Genomic DNA, 24,600 nt, shown 5'->3' with positions numbered 1-24,600 from the left:
ACCACCGAATTGAGGCTAACTGGTCTGTAGTTACCAGCCTCTTCTCTGTTCCCACTCTTGTGAAGCGGGACCACCACCGCTCTTCTCCAATCACTCGGCACCACTCCTGTTTCTAGGGATTTATTGAACAGGTCACACAGCAGACCCGACAGCACATCTCTGAGCTCCCTCAGTATCCTGGGATGAACCTCATCAGGCCATTTGATTATCTCACTCATAAGGGGCTCATGGCAGCAGTGACATGCTTTGGTAACGTACCCCGGTCCAAAATACAACCGTGTGGCATCAAACATGACTACCTACAGGATTACACCCCCCTCCCTTGTGGGCATTTAGGTCACAGGAAGGAGGAGAAGCGATGCACTGGCAACAAAGGGAAAGGAAGGTGAGAGAACTTCTCATGTTTCCCCTTCCACCAGAGGTGGCAGTAGTGAGGCAATCTGTAGTTGCAGTCGCAGGGACCTCGGCAAAGGGAGCTCTTCTCTCCTTGATGACGTCAGGAGGTTCCACAGTAGGTCTCCCAGCGAGGAGATACTGTGGATGAGAGTTAGAGTACTCACTAGGTGTTTGCTGTTGATATGCGATTCCACCAGATATGTTGTAGAAGGTACAGGCACCGAGGCAGGGAGAGCAGGCCCTTGAGGAGCGAGTACCTGTTCCCTGTAAGGCACCTGAAATAAAGCAGAGGGCCCCCGAGGAGTGGGTACCTGTTGCAACCGTCCCTTTCCGACGGCTTCACTCTGCCTACCTCTCTTTGTTTGCTCCTCCTCATGCTGCGGATGGACGCCTGGCTGCCGCGGCGTCTGCCTGCCATCCTCTCCGGCGTCCCTGGACAGGCTTGGGCGCTGCCTCCCGCCATGCTCCGCTTGTACCATAGGGTGCGCGCGCCGCACAGCCCTTCTTCTTATTTCCTATTTGGCGCGAACCTCCGGGGCGTCCCCCCGTGATGACGTCATGCTGCCCGGATATTTAAAGCCTACGATGTTTGCTAGCCTTTGAGTTAGCAAGGGGGTAATCCTACGGGAATCCTACGGATGGGATTCGCTCTCCGTACCCAGCTACTCTGCCTCTCCAATCTCTATTGGACTCTAACGCTAACGGGGTACCCACTCCTCGGGGGCCTCACTTGCTTTCCAGGTCGCTATCAGGAAACCGGTACTTGCTCCTCGAGGGCCCATGTTCCCTGACTTGCTGCCTACTGCTATCTTCTCTTCTGCCTGGAAGGATTCGCTAATCTTCAACATCAGTGAGTACTACCATCTTCACCTCAGAGCTGTTCCCTGGAACCAGGCACTCGCTCCTCGACGGCCTGCCTCCGTTCCAGCCCTGGTGCCATCTCCTACGTGGAACCGCTGTGTGAGTACATTACCTTCAAGCCTCTCAGCTCTCAGGGATCAGGTACTCGCTCCTCGAGGGCCTGCCTCCGTTCCAGCCCCAGTGCCATCTCCATGGAACCGCTGCATGAGTATATCATCTGCAAGCCTCCCAGCTCTCAGGGTTCAGATATTCGCTCCTCGAGGGTCTGCTCTCCCTACCCTGGGGACCTCCATATTGGGGTCTTGTATATTCTCCACTGTACTCATTCTCTCAGTTCTTTCCACTACAGCACTGCTACCGGAGGAGTCGCTGTTCCAGCACCTGAGGGATACCAGCCCTGCCGGGCTATTCCAGCTGCTCACTACTGCCACCTCTGGTGGCTTCCTTACACAGTCTAATAAAAGATCAAACTCTGTGTTTGTGTGTCCTGAGCTAAGCCTGACCTGTGGCCCCTCACAGGACTTCCCCCCGTGGGTGTGGTCAGCTGCCACAGTGTCCAAGGGTCCACCCAAACCTCACAGTTTACAACAGTACCCAGGTTAGCAGTTACCCCGAAGGGCAGAGAAAGAACTTCCTGCAGCAGCACGGAAGCAGCAGACGAGCTTAGGCATGAACGGATTCAAGTCCTTGCTAACTCAATGAGCTAGCAAACTAGTGAAGGTAATATACCCGGATGGCGTGACGTCAGCATGAGGGAACATCCTCGAGGTTCGCGCCAAGGGTGATACAAAGACGTGGGTTGCGCATGCTCGCGCACCCTAGTATGTACCTGGGAGGAGCAATGGCAGGAGGCTGTACCATAGCCGTTCCGGAGACGCCAGAGAGGTCGGCTTGTAGACGCAGCGGTAGCCATCTTTCCCAGGTAAGCGGGAGGATCCATGAATAAGGTGAGGCAAACGAGGCGAAGCCTTCTAGGGCCGACGGACGCAACAATAAATAGAAATGTCCAGACAAAAATTGAATTGGAAACTGCAACAAGCCACACTCCATTTGTAATGCAACAATGGAAAAACAGAATCATCCCCATTCCTCATAAAACAACTACATCAAGAAATATAAAACATAATTATATTAAAAACATAAGAAAATGAATATTTCAAAATAGCTGACAAATAGAACATTAAATAAAGTCATATAAGAATTATTAAAATATGCCCAAAAAATCAATTATATGATTAAAAAGAGCAGGCACATCAAACACCCAATTCTACATGTGAACTTTTTTATTTCCAGTCACTTTGAGATTGTCATGGAAGAGTAGGAGGAGGGGAGCTGCACACAAACTTTGTCCTCTTTCATTAACACACATGCTTGCTCACACTCTCTCACATGCTCACCACCCCCCCCCCCCCCCCACACACACACACATTCTCTCCCCCTCTGGAATGAACAAGCTGTAGCAATCTCCACCTATAGCCCATATAGTTGATAGAACTACTTTTTCCCCTTGGGACTTGGACAGAGGCTCTCCTGCTTTCTTCTGGCCACATGAGCCAATGCTACTCCTGCTCCTTCTGGATGCAGTTATTGTGCCTCCTTCTTCTCACCCATGTGTGCCCATGCGACAACTTCCTATGCTGGGCCCACATGGGTGGGAAGAACAAGGAGATGCAATCGTCGCAGTCCTGACCGCACTGTACTAAAACCAAAATAGTGGCACTCTAGGCAGTCATCTACTTCTGCTGGCCCTACACTCTCTCTCATTCATATCCCCCACAATGCTTTCTAATAAAGAACTATCATGTATTTTGTGTAATACGAGTCTAGCCCAGTGCTGTGGCTCCTCCCGGGGCTCCTCCCCGTGGGCGTGGTCATCTCCACAGCACCCAAGGATCCACCAAAACACACGTAACCACAACATTTATGATCTCTATATTCTCTATTTCGTGAGGCTGTGTTCTGGCTATGTTCTGCATTTGCAACCAAGGTGAGGTATTCTGCAATGTGTAGTTTCTGTGTAGGGATGTATAGCAACCTGGCTTGTTCTGTTTCCTAACAGGAGATGTATTAGTGTTTTAGGACCTAGTGTAATATTTGCAATGTTGCTTTTCATAGGTAGGGTTGATACTTTTTGAGTGTTAACAGTTAGTGCTGTTTTGGTATGGAAGGTTTACTGTATTATAATTTGTAATTCAGTTTACTTATGGCTTTCTGAGGGCCAAGCTCATATCTAACACACTTTATTAAAGGCCTAATATCATATGTGGTGCAAGTGTCATGCTTTTTTGCAGTATTTTATGATTGACACCACAATAGTGCATGTAAATATAATATACCTGATGTAAAATCTGTAATTATAAATGAGTACTTTGTAATTATGTGTGGGAAAGCCATGGTTTGAACAGGGGTGGGCGCAAGGCTGTAAAATTCACCTAGGTGGCCAATACCCTTGCACCGGCCTGGAGAGAGTGCTTCACACACACACACAAACCATTCACTCTCCCAGTTCCTCAAGGGTCAAATGTTGGGGAAGGGTGGGAAGCAGGTGATAGAGTTGCTGGGAGTGTGACAAGGTTACCAACTTCCTAGAAATACCAATATCTCTCTATCTGTCACTCCTCTGGGACCCCTGACCCCTGCCTCCCCTCTTGCCCAACATTTCAGATCACCAAAAGGACTAAACTCTAAGGGGGATCTATCCCCTCACCCCCACTTTGCCTTGAACATTGTTTAAATTACCTTCATAAGGGAGCCATTCCATCCCTGTTATCTTTTTTGTTGCCCTCCTCTGCATCTTTTCTAGTTCTCGCCTGTCTGTCACAGAGTGTGAGCCTTTGGCTGTGGTGTGGTTGACGCAGCCTAGCAGGCAAACCCACTAGGCCTACACCAACAGCAGGTGGACGAGGCCTGGGCTTCACCTGTACCAGCTCTGTTCTTTTCAGGTTGAGCCCTTGGATTCTGGGGGCCAACAAAACTTAGGCGAGAGTTCAGTAGAGAACAGTCAGCCAGAGTCTGGAGGCAGACCAAGGTCAGGGCAGGTGGAGATCAGGTAGCTTCGAGGTCTAGACTGAGGTTGGGGCAGGCGGAGATCAGGCAGCATCGAGGTCCAGGCTGAGGTTGGGGCAGGCGGAGATCAGGCAGCATCGAGGTCCAGGCTGAAGTCAGGGCAGGCGGAGATCAGGCAGCATCGAGGTCCAGGCTGAAGTCAGGGCAGGCGGAGATCTGGCAGCATTGAGATCTAGGCTGAGGTCAGGGCAGGCGGAGATCAGGCAGCATCGAGGTCCAGGCTGAAGTCAGGGCAGGCGGAGATCAGGCAGCATCGAGGTCCAGGCTGAGGTCAGGGCAGGCGGAGATCAGGCAGCGTTTTGGCCCAGGCTGATGTCAGGGCAGGCAGAGATCTGGCAGCATTGAGATCCAGGCTGAGGTTGGGATAGGCGGAGACCAGGCAGCATTGTGGTCCAGGCCAAGGTCAGAACCAAGAGTCAGTCAGACAGGACAAGACAAGGAGACAAGGGCAGGCAAGACATGGACAGCCAGACAGGACCAGGAAGGACTAGGAGCTGGACAAGAGAGAGACCAGAGGACGAGAGCTGGACAGGGCAGGGAGACAAAAAACTGGATGGCAAACAAGGCAGGAAACAAAGAGCTGGACTGAAAACTCAGGAGACAAGGACCAAAAGGCAAGGGCAGGAAACTAGGAGCAAAACACACCACCCGCAAGGCAGGAGGATCTGTTGCTGAGGCATTTGCTGTGCTTACATTATCACCCGACCCTTTCTTGGCTTTCCCGCAACAGGGCATTTATCTGTGATGCACTGGTGCATGCACACGCCTAAGGGGGTGTCTCCCAGTGCAGGGTTGATGGCATTGGGGAAGACCCAGAGCAGCAGCCTTGCGGCTGGAGCATCTCGTGGCATGCGGGGCAGGCAGGAGGCATTCAGGAGAGGGGGTGGATGTCTCAGAGATGTAGTGGTAAGGGTGGCCAGTAGGGGTGTGCATTCGGATTGACCGCATTAGTAAAACGCAACTCATATTTTTTTTTTACTTAAAAAATTGATTCGACATAAACGATCGGATTTCCCACATATCGAACATAGATATGTTCGATATGTGGGAAATCGCGATTGTTGAGCCAAAATAAAAATATAAACCCCCTCACCCTCCTTAATCCCCCCCCCCCCGACTTACCACAACTCCCTGGTGATGGAGCGAGGAGTGAGGACGCCATTTCTGCAATCCTTGGCGAGAAGCATGTGACGTCGGCGGCACGTCGGCGGCACGTCGAGTGACGCGGCGTCACGTGATTCCCGGCTCGTTCGCGCCGGACGGCTCGTTCGGCCCAAAAAGAACTTTTGGCCAGCTTGGGGGGGTCAGGAGGCCCCCCCAAGCTGGCCAAAAGTTCTTTTTGGCCAGCTTGGGGGGGGAATCACGTGACGTCGCGTCTGAGTGACGCGGCGCCACGTGATTCCCGGCTCGTTCGCGCCGGACGGCTCGTTCGGCCCAAAAAGAACTTTTGGCCAGCTTGGGGGGGAGGACGTCATTTCTGCAATCCTTGGCGAGAAGCATGTGACGTCGGTGGCACGTCGAGTGACGCGGCGTCACGTGATTCCCGGCTCGTTCGCGCCGGACGGCTCGTTCGGCCCAAAAAGAACTTTTGGCCAGCTTGGGGGGGCCTCCTGACCCCCCCAAGCTGGCCAAAAGTTCTTTTTGGGCCGAACGAGCCGTCCGGCGCGAACGAGCCGGGAATCACGTGGCGCCGCTTCACTCAGACGCGACGTCACGTGATTCCCGGCAAGTTCGCGCCGGACGGCTCGTTCGGCCCAAAAAGAACTTTTGGCCAGCTTGGGGGGGCCTCCTGACCCCCCCAAGCTGGCCAAAAGTTCTTTTTGGGCCGAACGAGCCGTCCGGCGCGAACGAGCCGGGAATCACGTGACGCCGCGTCACTCGACGTGCCACCGACGTCACATGCTTCTCGCCAAGGATTGCAGAAATGACGTCCTCACTCCTCGCTCGATCACCAGGGAGTTGTGGTAAGTCTGGGGGGGGGGATTAAGGAGGGTGAGGGGGTTTAATTTTTTTTTTTGCACATATGTACATATACCCAACTCATTGGATTTTTTTTATGTCCATATTGGCCGCAAGTGGGACCCCCTTTCGGACATAAAAAATATGAACATAAAATTTTGCTCTGCACATCCCTAGTGGCCAGTCGCAGGACTGTCCCACCACCGGCCAAACACTACATCTTTCTTGGGATGAGGAGAGCAGAACTGCACAGTACTCAAGGTGTGGTCGATATAGAAGCACTATGATATTCTCAGTTTTAATCTCCATTCCTTTTCAAATAATTCTTAACATTCTAATTGCTTTTTTGACTGCTGCCACAAACTGAGCTGAGAATTTCAACAAATTGTCTACAATGATTCCAAGATCCTTTTCCTGGAGCCCCATGTACAAGAGTTACAGTAATCTAAGTGAAGAAGAGACCAACTGTCCACAATGCCCGAGGCTCGAAGAACTTATCTATATGGTTTTATCTATCTAACTTATCTGTTCTAAGTTTAATAAAAGCCTTTCTAGTGAACACTATAACCTGTGATTCTAATCAAAAGTGGAATCCATAAAGACATCCAAATTCCTGATTTTGGCTGTCAAGGAACAGACAATGTCATCCAACAGAGGAAGAGGGAGAAGGTAAACTTCTCAAAAATCTCCATTTTCTCATTGTTTGCTGGCTAAAAGCCATTGAGAGATCTCACATAGAGAGGGATTCAGTAAACTCACTGTGTTGCCTCATCTGTCTTTAGTGTAAAAAGGAAAATGTATGTCATCCACATAAATCTAAAATATAATGATAAATTTCTTAATAATGTGACATAATAGAACTGCATAATTTGAAATAAAAGTAGTGTCATTGGGGAGCCCTTAGGAACCCCCTAATCAAAATGTCGTGGACTGGAAAATCCTATTCCCAACTGATAAGAAAGAAATAATACAGGTAATTGCATTACTTTGAAATCCAAGGGCTCTTGACCTCTCAGTCAAGATGGAATGATCCACCATGCTCAAGGCAGACAAGGGGTCAAGAAGCACCAAAAGAGAGAGTTCTCCTCTATCCAAATGACAGAAAACAACATCTATCAAGGAGATCAAGACATTTTCTCCCTCTTTCTCTCTCTTTCCCACTCTCACTCTGTTGTCAGATGATGACCTTCTCAGTAAATCAAACAATGAGGATACTACATTCATATCTTCCTTGGCCTTAATTTGGGACCACTTATTAGAACTAGAAGCCTGGTCCCTCCAGGAATCTCCATATATTCTCTTTAGATATTGTGCAATGTCACAGACACCTCTCTGCTATTTATGTAGGAGGACTGGCAAGCAGCTGCCGTTATAACGAAAGCCACTGACAATCATCGGTTTCCCTGCTTTGAGACAGTCTCTCACCTTTCACTTCTAGGTACCCGCTGAAAGACCTTTGTCTTCAAAAATATGAAACATAAGGTCCCTTCATCTTCCTCTGCAAAAGGAAATCTCTGGAGACCAAATCTATAAATATTCTGAAATACACGTCATGCATATTATAAAACTGGAAAAAGGCAACAAAAAAATAAGTTTACTCAGATTGCAAAATCATGGGAGAGCTCCTGGAGAATGATTTTTTTCGTATCGGTGACTACTGTCAATTCATGGCTCTTCAACCACAAAACCTTACATCGAAACGCATACTGATAATAAGTGCATTGTCTGTGCTTCCTAGCCAGGATTTTGAAAACGTACTCGATCAGTCCTTGGAGCAGGGGCATATTTGGCCACAGTCAGGGCCTGGGTGCAGGAGATGACACTAGCCTTGGGGGCCTGGGGGCCGCAGCTGGGAGCGGGAGGACACGGCAGAATCATCTTTGGTCCAGACTGAGGCCCTGGCTGGAGGGAGGTGACAAAAGCATTTTCAGTGCTGATTAAAGCCCTGGGGCGGAGAGGAGGCTCCCTCAGCCCCCCAGGGAAGGGGGAGAGAAAAAAAGAGAGACAGGAAGGAGGAGGGAGAAGAGGAGGTGGAGGCAGAGGGAGAGGGCTGCAAGGAGGAGAGAGACAGTGAGTGGGGAAGAGAGGAGAGAAAAGGAGGGCTGCAGAGGGAAGGCGAAGAGGGGAAGGAAAAGGGGATAGAGAATGCGGGAGGGGGAAAAATAAAAAGGAAAGTGAGAAGGAAGGGGAACTGGAGGAGAAGAGAGGGGACTGATAATGTGTGAAGTGGAGGAAAGGAGGTGATGTGGAGTGGAAGAGTAAAGTGAGAGGGGGGCACCAGGGTAGGGTGAGGGGTATTCACTCTTCAGGGGAGAAATGCACTCACCATGTATCCCCCCCCCCTCAAAAAAAAGAAAGCCCACAAATGAATGGAGGGGGGAGGTATATGATTAGTGTATTTTGCCCCCTGGAGGAATTTTAGAATCCCCGTTTATGGCCGCCATGAACCCTCTCCCCTGGCGCAGCTCACTGGCTATGCTAAGGTCCTGGGTCTGAATCCAGAGACAGCTCCTGCTCCCTGGCCCGATGCAGGAGGAACGTGCCAAGCCAAAAATAATAATAATGAAAAAAGAAAAGAGAGTGGTGGCTACCTGGTGCCAGTTGCCATACTGGGAAAACTGGCACTGAATGCTCAGAAGGCACAGGGACTGGCAAAAATGTTCAACGAACAAGTTTCAAGGTTGTGAAAGTCCTGAAAGCGGACAAAATCTGCTTGTGACAGGATCTGTCTCCCACACAGGAGCCAGGGGGAGATGAGCGGCCAAGAGACAGGCTCCCCGAATCAGAGGGGATACGGAAACACAGCCTGGGGGGGGAGAAGACGGGAAAGGAGCAGGAGCACATAAACCTCACTAGTGAGGCTCTCAGGGTCCTGGGGGCAGAGCTCTAAGAAGGACGGCGGGGGCCAGGGCTCTGTGGTCCTGCTCCGCATCGCTGGATACAAAGGGGCGAGAGCACACAGCCATGGAGACCATCCTGGGGAAAGGCCTCAGATGCTAGAGGAGAAGCTGCACTCATAGCGCAGAGATGGCAAGGGTCAGGAATCGCATTACTTCCCGAGGAGGGGGGAAAAGTCTTTTCTCAGAGGGAGAAAGGAGATGAGAGGAGACTGACACATACACCCACACCGGGGACGTGGATGGTGAGAACACCAGGAGGTCCACAGGCCTCAGTTCCTTTGGGAAGTATTTCCTCTCTCAACTTTTTAGAGGTCTTAATTTTTTTCCCAGATTGAGAAGGCTATAGCTCTACTGTTTGCAATTTTACATGGCAAAAGAGCTTTTGCTTAATGATGCATTTGTTTGGGAGGGATCTGTGATTTTACAAATTCAGGAGACAGGAATGAAGTTACATCCTTCTAGGAGAATCCCCTCTGTTTCCTCCTATCTCTCTACACACAGTTTTGTGTACCATTTTGTAATCTATTGTCTGGGCCTGTGGTACTGTTTTGCCTCTTTTCTTTGATCTTATTATTTAATTTTCAGCCTTCCAAGCTATGATCAAGATAATTATACTGTAGACCTCTTTTGTGGAAGAGTCTAATTTGTTTTTGTATATCATTAATTCTTTGAAGAGCTTTGGTTTGGGGAGTATCTGATTTGATCTCTGAAGAGAACATTTAGCCTTCCCCTACTGATTTTATGCTTTAACAGGTGAAAATACAAAACTGGACACATATTGAGCAATCATTTTGAAACTTGATAGGAGAGAACCCTTGTCGTGCTAAAGCTTCAGCAGGGAGCTCTGAATCACAATTCTGTCAACCAAGTACGAACGAAGTGAGGCCCTCAGTATGCTGTGTGCATTATTCCCATGTCCTGGAACGTCCTCTGGCTCAGTTTATGGCTCTGCTCTCAGACCTAAATGTATTTACTCCTGCTGAAGGCCGGAGCACAGTCACAGTTGTGACTGTAATCCTTCAGGGTGGGTGGAAGAGGTTAACCCCTGCAAGCATCCATTCTAGGTAGCACCTCTTTCTTATTTGATCTACGCAGATGCCCTTTGCAATTATTATTTCACCACCGTCAGATCTGCATTTGTAAATCTGTTCTTGCAATCCTGGATGCCTGCCACCCCTTTCCCCACTGGGTTTCCGGTGCCGGTACAACTATACACCCACTCTCACCCGGCCTGAATTTAACAGATATGAGTGACTGTCCACAAACGAATTCAGACTTGGAAAATCTTATGCACAAGAGTAAATCTCTGTAGGGTAGCGCCGGATACCCCTCTGAGCTATCCTCACTATTCTTCCTGCGGCATGAGAGAAAAATGCAAAGGCCGAAATCTCAGCAGAAAGGTGGTCCAGAAACTTTACCAAACTGAAGCCATAATGAATTACTGCAATATTTAATTTGGTTATTCAGTTCAAACACGTGAATTTGCCCTGCTCAGAAGGCAAAGGTGTATATGCTGTGACCTTTTCGACGATGTGATTGAAAATGCATACCGGTTCTTGAATATGAGAATGGCTTAGAGCTGACTCACCAGTCCAGAGTCCTAGGAGGATCCCAGTTTTTCACTGCTCCTATGACTCCCGTATGGTGCAAAAGCAGAGTTTTTAAGGGGGGGAGGGCAGCTTTCCATCTGTGTGCAGAATGGTAAAGCCTGCGGGCATTTTTCATCCCCACGGACTTTTCGTCAGTTTTCCAAGGAAAATGTTTCCTTGGAAAATTGACAATATGTGCACAGACCTGTGCCCACCAGTGCATTGTACTGAAACTTTCCAAAGAATCTGCGTAAATGCTAACTCCTCCCCTGCCCCAGTCCGCAGGAATGCCTCTCCTACATGGGCACACACATGCACTGAATTACAGGGGTACCCAGCTGGACTCCCATAGCTCCCCCTTGGCAGGCTTCATGCTGGTAGGAGAGTCATTTTTTAAGGTGCTACTTTTGGTGTTTAAGGCTGTTCGTGATCTTGTCCCAGAGTGGTTCAGTTCGGTGCTCAGAATGTATCAGCCAGCACGTCCCTTGAGAGCCACCTCCCAGAATGTGCTGGCTGGCCCTTCCTACAAACCTTTTATTTTGTGCGTGGAATGCTTCACCAAAAGATTTAAGATTAGAAATGTCCCTGCTGTGATTTATGAAACTTTGAAAATGCACCCCTTTTTAAGCAGGCCTTCTGAGGTTATTTGGGGGTTTGAAATCTTGGGGAAGCTAGATGCAGCTAGGGCAGTCTTTGTCGAGAAGTTTATTTTTCTGAGGTATTGCTGTATGTTTTTAGTACGTATGCTGTATTGTTTATGTTTTTACAATGATTTTATTACGAATGGCTTACTGTGAACTGCTTGTAATGTTGATAGAGCGGGTTATACATTTTTTAAATAAATACATAAATAACTATATGTAGAGAGAGTAGGCAGTGTTCAAAGACCCCATTTCCACATGTACAGGACTGCTTTTATGCATGGAAGTGGCTTTGAAAATTGCCTTCCGCTATTTCCAGTGCCTCTGTATAGTGCTTTTTAAATTACCTCTCTACATCAAAAGATTCCAGAGTGATGTTGAATTTGCCACGAAATTCTCTAGATTGACTTTTACCGATTCACGTTTACCATGAGAAAGCTACAGCCCTAATTATGAGCCACATTTTATATTCAACATGCGGAATACAGACTTGTTGGTGCAGAAGGCCATTAACTATTACCAGCTGTTTCATGGCACTGGGGTGAATGGAAAACAGATTAAATGATTAAGATGAAGATCTGGCTTGTCCTGTGCAAAACACAGGGGGAATTCAAGTAAATAGGAAATGAGACTTTTCTTGTCTGCAGAGGCTGCAGGTGTTTTTTTTTCCAAAGAAAGATTGTTTGGTGAAAGCAGACCAGGACTTGTCCCAACGATTGCAACAGCTGCCCTCTGGAAGCCTGGGGATTGAGTCCACAGAAGAACTAGTTTAGGGTGGGTGAAGGAGCTGCATCCCCTCTGATCCCCACCCCCTTGTAAGAGGTCAGAAGAGAAGAAGGCTCCCAGTTATCGCCTTCATCTTTCAGAGCTTTTGCGTGCTGTTCTCATCCTTATTCTGACTTTGCCGTTCCACTGGCTGCGTTTTCACACATTTGAAAGAGCCCTTCTGAGGGGAGCTGAGCTGACTCAGCACATGGGATGCGTCACATGAATGACTGCGCGTAGTACATCTTCGTTAAACTAGGGCAAGAGATCTCTCCTTATTGCCCTACCACAAGAGAGAGAGCACTTTATTATTGAATGCAATGCTTGCTTGCAAGTTTAGAAAGGGAGCAAAAAAAGTTTTTTTTTAATCTCTTATTTCAGTAATCTCTCTGGAATAAAAATGTAAACCTTTCAGACTATCTTCTTTGAACGCATTAACAGTACTGGCTATGTACATTAATCACTTAATATCCAAAGTGAGAAAGCCATCTGGAACTTTACAATTAAGCATCTATCTGTTTCTGCTGTGCTCTTATCCTTCAGAAGCTGTATTCTTTATATACAGATAGACTAGATGCAGTCCACAAAGTGGCTATAAAAATCATAGTCTCCCATAACTCCTTCAAAATGAGAGATGTAAATATGTATACCCTAGAATGGCCTAGCTGAGAGTAGGGGGATATGCTAGAGACATTGAAATATCTCAAAGTTATCAATAATGCAAAAGAAAGTGAAACTTTACAAGAGCTCATGATTAGTCTCTGGAGTAACATTATGTCTTCCATTGGAGGCTGCATGGACCAATCTCCCAGTGTAGGCCAAAACAAACAGTAACAGAATTCATGGAGACCTGGAGTAAGCAAGAGTGATCCTTAGTTGAGAAGCAAAGGCCAAGCCGGATGTCAAATAGGCAAGATAGAATTGCAACAGGAAAAGATTAAAGTCAGAACTTGCTGGGTCTGTGGTTTATAACATCTGATTTCATATTCTCTGTTTCTGTGTAGAATTTCTTATTTAAATATACAGCGTCCTTATACAGTACATAGCTGTTTCGTTAAAGCAGCCAACTTCTCCTTCTTCCCCGATCTGGGGGTAGGATCCCTGGGTCTGTGCCAAATTCTGGCTCCTCCTAGGGCCTATGGAAGGGATCTCCAGGGCCACGCTCACTGCCTCTCTCCTCCGGGGGCCCAGGAAGTGCATCCCTGGCTGGCGCTCACTGTCTTTTTCCTCCTGGGATCTGGGGGAAGACACTTCCAGGCCATTTTATAGCACTCACTGTAACAGACACTGGACAGGCTGGAATTTTGTTCCTTTTTAGATCTTGGGTCAGTTTTTTCTTAAAAACAAAGCAATGGTTTTTACTTTAGCAATTGATGGCATTGATCTTCCATTTGCGAATTCTGTCTGGAATTTAGGTTTTCATTTTGAACCGAATCACTCTGGTTTATCTCATACTCACAAATTAACCCGTGCAGGTTTTTTCAAATTGTGATTATGCCATTTATGTTACATATTTATTTCCAATAACTGAGTTCAGGAATGTTATTCAAGCATTTTTGTCGACAATAAGAACATGCCATACTGGGTCAGACCAAGGGTCCATCAAGCCCAGCATCCTGTTTCCAACAGTGGCCAATCCAGGCCATAAGAACCTGGCAATTACCCAAAAACTAAGTCTATTCCATGTTATTGTTGCTAGTAATAGCAGTGGCTATTTTCTAAGTCAACTTACCAGTAATTAATAGCAGGTAATGGACTTCTCCTCCAAGAATTTATCCAATCCTTTTTAAAACACAGCTACACTAACTGCACTAACCACATCCTCTGGCAACAAATTCCAGAGTTTAATTGTGCGTTGAGTGAAAAAGAACTTTCTCTGAATAGTTTTAAATGTGCCACATGCTAACTTCATGGAGTACCCCCTAGTCTTTCTATTATCTGAAAGAGTAAATAACCGATTCACATCTACCTGTTCTAGACCTCTCATGATTTTAAAGACCACTATCATATCCCCCCTCAGCCGTCTCTTCTCCAAGCTGAAAAGTCCTAACCTCTTTAGTCTTTCCTCATAGGGGAGCTGTTCCATTCCCCTTATCATTTTGGTCGCCCTTCTCTGTACCTTCTCCATCGCAACTATATCTTTTTTGAGATGTGGCGACCAGAATTGTTCACAGTATTCAAGGTGCAGTCTCATCATGGAGTGATACAGAGGCATTATGACATTTTCCGTTTTATTCACCATTCCCTTTCTAATAATTCCCAACATTCTGTTTGCTTTTTTGACAATGATAGATTACAGTCATTCTTTGCTAATCGGTTGACTAAAATCCCATTTAAAAGCAATTCAACTACTTCAAAATGCTGGCGCTCGTTTAATTTTAGCTGTGTGGCATGGCGAGCATATTACACTATCTTTAATAAAACTAAATTAGTTACCAGTTCATTACAGAATTAAAATTAAAGCGTTACTATTGGTATTTAAGGCTATTTCAAGTTGAGGTCCATCTCATCTGAGCTACTTTCATGGTATACCCGAATTAGAAGTTTAAGATCTCCAAATGATTCTTTATTAAATATTCCAGCCATAAAAATTATAAATTAGTAAGAACACGCTCGCAAGCCTTCTCTATTATCGGCCCAAGCCTGCCTAAAAATTTGCAGTCAACTGATATCATTACTTTGTGTAAGCAGCTTAACGCTTTTTTATTTGTCGAGGCCTTTGGTAACGTATGATGTGTGAGCTGAAGTTTGTTGAGTTGATGAGAAATATTTGAAATGCATTTTATTTATTTTAGTTTTACATCTACTGTGATATGCTTTGTTTTATTGCTATTTTGATGTTGTTTGTAATCTAATGATAATGTGCTTGTGTAAATCGCACAGGACAATGTATTTGGATCATGCGGTATATAAAAATTGTTAAAACATAAAATAAATAATACTCTTTCCAAAGATATCGCAGTCATGTGTAGAGTAAGAGGAAGTATCGTGTCCAAACAAACAGGGCAAGTTCATCCTTAGTAGACAGACATGTGGAAACCCATGAGGTGCCTGTGGCCTCTCCTTTTTTCACTCTAGGAGAGGGAGTCCCCAACCCTATGTTCACTGGCACTCTACTCTCCTGCAGCCTGAGGACTGGACCCTACATTCAATCTCTCTGTGTTTCCAGGGCCCCATACTGTCTTTCTCCTCTTCAATCTGGAGAATTCCCCAGCCTTCTCACTCCTCCTGCAGCCTGGGGTGGGAGGTATCTGGCTCTGCACGCAATCCTTCTCCGCGTCTAACACCCAGGAGAAGTTCCCAGGTTCCGTGCTGACCACGTGACAGACAGGAACCGGCAGGCCTCATGCCGGCCATTTTACAGCAGCCATTCTAGCAGATTTTAGTTTTCTCTTCTCATTTTGAGCAGGTGTCACTTTTTTCTTAAAAGCATTATTTTTGACCAAACTATGGACTAGATTCACTAATGCTGCAAGGTATAGTGAATCCCGCGGTAACAAGGGCGGGGGGTGAAACGGGGGGGGGGGGGCAGGTCCTGCGCTAGCCGGCAGTAATCACACCGCGGCGGTGCGATCGCTGCCGGCGTCGCATCAAATAACTACACCAGACACTACCCGACTCCTCCTCTTCCGGGGCCGACTCCGCCCCTTATGTTTTTTATTCTTTCCAAACACACCTCAGCCATGTGTGTGAGGAATCAGGAAGTTCCCCAACATACAGGCTGATGCAATAAGATGCACGTTAAAACAGGTGCTCGTATTGAGCAAGCGCCCATTTTTCTAACGCATGCACAGCCACCTCTCCCGGACGCCTGATGCAATATTAAAATGAGTTGCTGCATTAAAAATGAAAAATTGTGCATCCCTGGCATTCCAGTACATTGGGTGCCCAGGAAACGTGGCTTTGCACCCACAATTGCATCGGCCCCTGAGATTTTATGAGTGCAATGTGTGGACTGTCTGCCCTCTGTAGCTGACTGGTTTTTATTTTAATATGTGTTTTATTATGAATGTTATGAACTAACCCATTCTGGATGTTTTTGATGGAATGGGTAAAATATCAAAGTAGGTAAATGCATAAATAAATTGGTAAATCATTCGGCTCAGCTCTCCCCACCACCTTAGCCCTACTGCAGGCTGTTATACCAAAATCAGAACTACGTAGGATGAAAAGGACCAAATTGTTTCAGATCCCACAAGAAAAGCTTCTGTCAGCCTCCACTGTACCTGGTGAGGAACCCATTTTTTTGATTTGATATCTTCTTGTAAATCAGCTGTTGCCATCTTGACTCACAGATTGATGTAACGCCCGCCCGCTTGCCACGTTAAGAAGTGTGGTTTGGGTGCCCTGTGATTTTGTGCATCGGCACCACCGAGTCATCCATTGATGCCCTCATTGGTGCCTCCAGTTATTCCTTCGAGTCCTTTGGAGCCTCGACCAGGACCTTCAGGGATCCCACCGCCCCGTCCTCCTCTAGTCCCTAGAGGAGCAGGTGCTGATCCCTATGACACCTGGACTGATGATTCTTCACCAGACACCGATGATTTGCCTTCACCACCTTCACCTACTGAAAGTAGAAAGCATTCTCCTCCAGAGAACCTTTCCTTTATAAATTTTGTGAAGGAGATGTCTGAATTGGTTCCCTTCCAATTGCAGACTGAACAAGATGGCAGGCATCAAATGATGGAGCTGTTACAATTCCTGGATGCTCCCAAGGAAATAACCTCCATCCCTACCCACCAAGTTCTGCTGGATCTCCTCAAAAAGAACTGGGAACATCATGGCTCTGTTGCTCCAGTCCACAAGAAAGCTGACACAACTTATCTCGTTCAGTCAGCTCCCGGCTTTCGCAAACCTCAATTGAATCACCAATCTGTGGTTGTCGAATCTGCCCAGAAAAGAGCAAGGAGATCAAAACCTCACACTTCCTTTCCCCCAGGCAAGGAACAGAAATGTCTAGATGCCATTGGTCACCGTGTCTTCCAGGGATCAATGCTCATCTCCAGAATTGCCTCTTATCAGCTCTATATGACCCAATATAATAGGGTATTATTTAAGCAGATACAAGGCTTGACAGACTCCCTGCCTCAGCAATTTCAGGATCAACTCCAAACCCTAGTAAATAAGGGTTTTGAGGCAGGGAAACGTGAGATCAGATCATCTTACGATATCTTTGACACTGCTACCAGGGTATCTGTAGCTGCTATCTCGGCAAGATGATGGGCTTGGCTCAAGTCTTCCGACCTTCGCCCTGAAGTACAAGACAGATTATCCGACCTGCCTTGTGTAGAAGATAATCTGTTTGGCGAGCAGATTCAACGAACAGTGGCGGAACTCAAGGACCATCATGAGACCCTTGTTGTGTTCCGAGGCCGTGGATGGCCACGAATGCGGTCCCCTACCTTGCCCACAGTGGCAACCCGCTGTGGCAGCTTCTAAGAAACCCCTGAGCCTGTGCCCATTGCTCCGGCGCGGGTCCCCGGAATGGCCGCCGGGTGGGGAGCCGTCCCTGCTACTCCCTCGCAGCGTCCTGCAGTCTTTCCTCCACGGAGGAAATCCAAGATGGCCGCCCCCATCTTTAGGCGTGAGGCCACGCCTCCTTTCTAGATTTAAAGGGGCCAGGCCCCTTTAACTACTTACAGCTGTCTTCAATGAGCCAAAGTAGAGGAAGTATAAAGGGAAGCTTCCTCTGCTCATTCCTTGACTTGGCAACGTCTCTTGTAGCGCTGTTTAAGTCTGCTTGCTTCGGTGAGTCTTCTAGTGCTTTGGATCCTTGCTCCTGGTTCCTGACTTCGGATTGGCTAGTGGTGATTCCTGGTGTGTGACTTCGGACTGGCAAGCGGCGATCCCTTGGTGTGTGACCTTGAACTGGCAAGCGGCGATCCCTTGGTGTGTGACCTTGGACTGGTAAGCGGCGACCCTCTGGCACTTGACCTTGGACTTCTTCTGGACTATCGTCTCCAAGGGCCCACCTAAGTCCCAGCAGCCCGGGTCCCTACGGGCTCCCCCCGGGAGACCACGGGCTTCCAGGGGTAAAGCTCCAGTTAGCCCTTGCACCGACCTCATGACTCCTTGACCTCTCAAAGGTCCATCTAAGTCCCAGCGGCCCGGGTCCCTACGGGCTCCTCCTGGGGGGACCGCAGGCTTCCAGTGGTGAAGACACAGTTCCTCTCCTTGACGTCTCGACTCTTCGTCTGCCTCCACAGTCACCTCAGTCTCTGGTGCCGAGGGTCAGCTGGTCACTTCTTTTGTTTGCCTCGCCACCTGACGGGAGAACCTACGGATCCACTTCCTAAGGTATACCATCCTCCCGTCGGTGCAAGCCTGAGCATAACAACCCTAAGACAGCTCTCTCTGATGACTTCTGAGTACGCTGCAAAATAGTCCTTCCAGAAGGACTCTAATAAGTCATTCTTCCGCCCGAAGTCCTATCCGCCACCAACTAGAACCCATTCTAAGAGACCGTTTCAAATAGCCCAGTCTCGTCAGACACGAAAACAAAAACCACAAGCACTCCTCAGCCGGGCCCTGCTTCCGGTTTTTGACTCCTGCATAGAAAGCAGCAGGCAGCTTCCATTGCCCCACATACCAGTGGGAGGTCGATTGTGCCATTTCAATAAGTGGCACTCAATCACCTCAGACCAATAGGTCCTAGCAATAATTGCTCAAGGCTATCATCTGAACTTTCTCTCCATTCCATGGACTCCCCACCTCTACCGACGTGGAGAACATCCGATCACTCCATCCTTCTGGAACAGGAGGTCTCCCTCCTCCTCCAGTCGAAGGCAATAGAACCAGTGCCCTACTCTCAGCACGGCCTAGGGTTCTATTCCCGGTACTTTCTAATCCCCAAAAAATCGGGAGGCATTCGTCCAATTCTGGATCTACATGCCCTCAACAAGTACCTCCAGCGAGAGAAGTTCAAAATGGTAAACTTGGGCTCTCTTCTTCCTCTTCTACAAAGAGGAAACTGGCTCTGCTCTCTAGACTTCCAGGACGCATACACTCATATCGCAATAATTCCATCTCATCGCAAATACCTGAGGTTTTTAGTAGGCCCCAAGCACTATCAGTACCGAGTGCTTCCATTCGGCCTTGCGTCTGCACCATGAGTCTTCACAAAATGACTCGTCGTAGTTGCAGCCTTCCTCAGGACTCAAGGTGTTCATGTCTACCCCTATCTAGATGATTGGTTAGTCAGGGCTCCCACTCAGCAAGCTGCTCTGTCGTCCCTGCATCTTACTTTACACACTCTAATTTCACTCGGATTTCTCATCAACTACGACAAATCCTACTTAGTCCCATCTCAAACCTTATCGTTCATTGGGGCAGACTTGGACATCTTGCAGGCAAAGGCTTTTCTGCCTCGACAGCGAGCTCTCACTCTCGTTTCTCTTGCACACCAGCTGCAGTCTCAGCACTCCACGACTGTACACCGCTTTCTCATCCTCCTAGGACACATGGCGTCCTCAGTTCAGGTCACCCCAATAGCTCGCTTGGCCATGAGAGTCATGCAGTGGACTCTAAGGTCACAATGGACTCAATCCATTCAGCCCCTGTCGACCATTGTCCACGTAACCGACTCAATCCGACAGTCTCTCGCCTGGTGGAGAAATCAGGTCAATTTCCTCCAAGGCTTGCCCTTCCAGGCTCCAAACCCTCAAATAACTCTCACCACCGATGCTTCCAACCTCAGATGGGGAGCCCACGTGGCCGATCTGCAGACACAAGGATCTTGGTCTCCAGAGGAAGCCAAACACCAAATAAATTTCCTGAGCTGCGAGCAATCAGATTTGCTCTCAGGGTATTTCAGGATCGCCTCTCCAATTCAGTCATCCTGATCCAGACGGATAGCCAGGTGGCCATGTGGTACATCAACAAACAGAGAGGGATGGGCTCCTACCTTCTGTGTCAGGAAGCTGCACAGATATGGGTGGAGGCCACCTACTGCACAGATATGGGCGGAGGCCACCTACTTGCCGGGAGTGGACAATGTGTTGGCAGACAAGCTCAGTCTCAACCCCTCAGTAGCGAACTCGATCTTCCACCAATGGGGTTATCCTCAAATAGACCTCTGCGTCACCTCAAAATCGCAAAGTAGACAACTTCTACTCTCTCACTCGCAGCCAACACTATTAGCCAAGAGACACGTTCTCCCTATCATGGGCAACCGGTCTCCTATATGCATTCCCTCCACTTCCACTTCTCTCGAAGACTCTCATGAAGTTACATCAGGACAAGGGAACCATGATCCTGATAGCACCCCACTGGCCATGCTAAGTGTGGTTTCCAATACTTCAGGATCTCTCCATTCGCAGGCACATTCCCTTGGGAAAGGACCCACTTCTAATCACTCAAAACGACGGGTGCCTCTGCCACCCCAATCTTCAAGCCTTGTTCCTGACGGCATGGATGTTGATAGGTTAATCCTTCAGCCACTTAACCTTTCTGAACCAGTTTCCCGTGTCCTGATTGCTTCACAGAAGCCTTCCACGAGAAAATCGTATTCTTACAAATGGACCAGGTTTACGTCATGTTGCTCTTCTCAGTCCCTTGACCCCTTTACCTGTCCAATCATGAAGTTTCTGGATTATCTCTGGCACTTGTCAGAGTCAGGTCTAAAAACTTCCTCCATCAGGATGCATGTCAGTGCGGTAGCCACCTTCCTTAAAGGTGTCGGGGATGTTCCCATATCAGTACAACCCCTTGTTACACGTTTTTTGAAGGGCTTGCTTCACCTCAAGCCTCCTCTGTGTCCTCCGGCCCCTTCTTGGGACCTCAACCTAGTTTTGGATCTGCTCATGAAACCACCATTCGAGCAATCCTGTGAACTTCAATCTCACTTGGAAAGTGATTTTCCTTTTGGCAATCACTTCCGCTTGCAGAGTTAGTGAATTACAGCTTCTAGTTACCTACCCGCCTTACACTAAACTTCTGCAGGACTGGGTAGTACTCCTCACTCACCCTAAATTCTTACCTAAGGTAGTTTTGGAGTTTCATCTCAATCAATCCATCATACTACCTACCTTTTTTCCCTGGCCCCATTCCAATCCAGGAGAGCAGGCTCTGCATACACTTGACTGCAAACGGGCTCTAGCGTTCTACCTAGACCGTACAGCTGCCCACAGGAAAAGTACTCAATTGTTTGTCTCTTTCCATCCTATCAAATTGGGGCAGCCTGTGGGTAAACAGACTGTCTCCTTCTGGTTGGCAGACTGCATATCTTTTTGCTATCAACAAGCGGGCATTCCACTTCAAGACCATGTTAAAGCACACTCTGTGAGGGCCATGGCGACTTCAGTAGCACACCTACATTAGGTGCCGCTTCCTGACATTTGCAGGGCTGCAACCTGGAGTTCTCTTCATACCTTTACAGCCCATTATTGCTTGGACAAAGCCAGAAGACAAGATTCCATCTTCGGCCAGTCTGTCTTGCACAACCTATTTACAATGTGATGTACCAACACCCTTCTGCCTGCCCGGTGGGGTTCAGGATGCCCTCAGCCAAATTTCATCCCAGGCCTAGTGCCTTGCACGCCTGAGTACATTTGGTGCATACTCGGACATCCTCAGCTCGGTAATCACCCATATGTGAGGACTACCATCCTGCTTGTCCTGTGAGAAAGCAAATGTTGCTTATCTGTAACAGGTGTTCTCACAGGACAGCAGGATGTTAGTCCTCATGAAACCCACCCGCAGTGCCGCAGTGTTGGGTTCGTAATGTTTTCTTATTTTATTTTCGGCACTACCTGTAGCTTTTTAACAAGACTGGCTGCAGGGTTAGTGCCATGCTGGGCATGCCCAGTAGGGGCCAGTCAAAGTTCTGGAAACTTTGACAGAAGTGTTCCGTGATTGGGCTCCATCCTGTGATGTCACCCATATGTGAGAACTAACATCCTGCTGTCCTGTGAGAACACCTGTTACAGGTAAGCAACATTTGCTATATAATTCCCATATGCAACCCAACATCAGCATCGTCCTCCCCCATGTCCTTCACCTCTCAACCCCTTCCCAATCCATCCCAAGCATACCCCAAATCTGCTACAACAATGGTCCATGCCACCTCGGCTAGTAGACCACCTCTGGACCTACCATCCTCAAGCTCAGTTCCTACAAGACCAACAGCCACGTCAACACACGTCCCACCACCAAGCTAAGAAACGGACTCCCACAGCCACCAAGGTTAGTAAGGCTGTTATAAAATAAATTAAGTAAAAAAAATATATAATAATAATGATATATTTCCAGCCTCCCCATGCTCATTGAAGTTTGGGTTTTAACCAAGGTCTCTCTGTACAGGTTACCCCAGTACTTTCTTTGATGCCCAATGCTGTTGTAACCGCTGCTCCACTCAAGTTGCCCCATACAGGTTACCCCAAAACCTTCTTGGAAGCCCAATGTAGTCATACCACTGGTCTATGCGGTGATTCACTACCATCCTCTTGCACTAGTGATCCCCTGTGCTTAGCCCACACTTTTTTGAATTACATTTCCATTTTTGTATCTCTCACCTCCACCAGGTGAGCATCCCTCTCAGTGGATGTTGCCGCTGGAGTCTCCTTGTAGTAAGACAATTGAGGCATCACTAGGAGCTGGCAAACAGGACCCTTGCCCTGATTTTGTTTGTCAGTGACCCATATCTGACGGCTCACCCCCTGTCTGTTCCCTTCCAGTACTGTGTCATTCTCAGCCAGTCTTGAGCCATGGCGGTGCCCAAACTGTTACGCTGCTTATGTAAGACAGGAAAATACTTGTGAGTTTGGACCCCCATGCAGCTCCAACTCGCTGAAAGCCACACAGTGTTCCAGGGGAGCTACAGTACTCTCAGGGAGCACGGGTTGAAATGAGGTAAGAGAGCACAGTGGGGGAGGGGTGACAGACTGTAAGGTGACGGTAAGGTGACTGACTGGCTGGCCAGAGCAGGTGGCTGGAGACTAGCTAATTGGCCAACTGGGGAGATCGGGGAGCAACGAGTCTGGCTGGCTGAGGAAACATGATTGGTAAGCTTAATTATCTTGGAGGGGAGGGGGGGGGGCTATGGGCAGGACCAGCCCTGAGGGTAAGTGCCCTGATTGTCTGCTCTGTCTGGAGGACAGGTTGCTGCCGCTCAGCTGGTCATTAAGTGTTGTATGGGAGAGGATGCAATGCACCCTTTAGTCATAGCACAGAGAGAGAGTGATAACACAAAGACAGCTCATATCTTTGGGGGGTTCCTCACCACGCAGGACGCCACTTGGCAAAAGGCCAGCCTTGCCTACGGGCCTCAGCCCCAAATCTGTCAAGTAGCTAGCAATACCTCTGACATCCACCCTCCTTTATTAGATAATATCTTCTCTGCCTTTGAGAAGCACAAGTAGGGAAGCAGAAGATGCAGTTATACATTTGAGAAGCTATAAGGGCTGGACCCTTCCCCTCACTTTCTTTGCTACTGACTGTGGATTTGAACGGAGACTAAGAGCCGGATACACCGAACATTTTGCGCAGGGACTCAAAATGGGAGAACCCTTTAGTAATCAGAACCATAGAGACTTCAGAATAAACACAGGCATCACCTGTACATTTATTGTCCAAGGGTCGAGATTATAAAACAATATGAGACAATGCATTTTTTTTTTTACCTGCATCTTACAAAGCCCAACCCGCGGGAAGCCTCCCGAAAGCCTCCAATGCAATTTCTGCCCGCCGCACCCCCCTGCCCCCGGCTCCCCTTCGCTATTCCCCGACTATCCCCCCCCCAAGATGGGCGCGCAAAGCACCGGGGCGCTTCTTACCGACATGGGTGATGACCGAGGCCAGGCGCTGGCTGAGCTCCTGATGCCACATCTCCTCTTCCCGCAGCCACAGCGGCATCGCCCGCCCTCCCCTGCACCCGATGGCTCCCGATTCAAGCCCCCGTCGGCCGGCCGCGATCCCCGCCCGGTGCCTGGCGTGCGACGAGGAGGAGGAGGAGGAGAGCGGGCACCTGGCTCCGGGGAGGGGGCGGAGCCGAGGCGGAGGAGAGCAGGCAAAGCCCGGAGCTGAGACGCCGGTGGGCAGGAGCTGGCTCTCCCCCTTCCAGGGCCGGGGCGCTGAGTCACCTCTGCAGATGCACCGTGCAATCCAAGAAGGGTTTGCTTAGGGACGAGGTCCCCCTCGAACAGAGAGGCTAGGAGGGTTTTCCATAGGCAAAGAGGTGGAGAAACGCCCTGATCCATAGGCCCAGGTGTGCTGCGTGAGAATCGGGCTCTGCTTCGGGGGCCCTGGACAGCACAGCCTACAACAAAAAGCCAAATGAAAGGCATGTGGAGAGAGATTAAAACCCGGAACCCATCCTCTTACAAACGGGGTGCCCAGGTCCTTATGACAAAGATAATATTTAGGTGAATGTTAAGATGCAGCTCCTTCTTTATTTGCTAATTTATAGAAATGTGACAGCAGAAAAGA

General features: G+C 48.4%; 1 protein-coding gene across 1 annotated transcript in view; it reads right to left on the bottom strand.

The window, feature by feature from the left end:
• MCF2L2 (MCF.2 cell line derived transforming sequence-like 2) overlaps positions 1–24,394 on the bottom strand; it is a 774,003-nt gene extending 749,609 nt beyond the window's left edge. Inside the window, 1 exon segment of the mRNA XM_029615373.1 lies at positions 23,949–24,394. Within this exon segment, the coding sequence (XP_029471233.1) occupies positions 23,949–24,027 (79 nt within the window). The 5' untranslated portion in view covers positions 24,028–24,394.
• Positions 24,395–24,600: the final 206 nt, after the last annotated feature.

This window comes from Rhinatrema bivittatum, chromosome 9 (genome assembly GCF_901001135.1).
Source record: "Rhinatrema bivittatum chromosome 9, aRhiBiv1.1, whole genome shotgun sequence".
Classification (NCBI taxonomy): domain Eukaryota; kingdom Metazoa; phylum Chordata; class Amphibia; order Gymnophiona; family Rhinatrematidae; genus Rhinatrema; species Rhinatrema bivittatum.
Note: the sequence above shows the minus strand (reverse complement) of the source record. Positions and strands in the feature narration are given on the sequence as shown.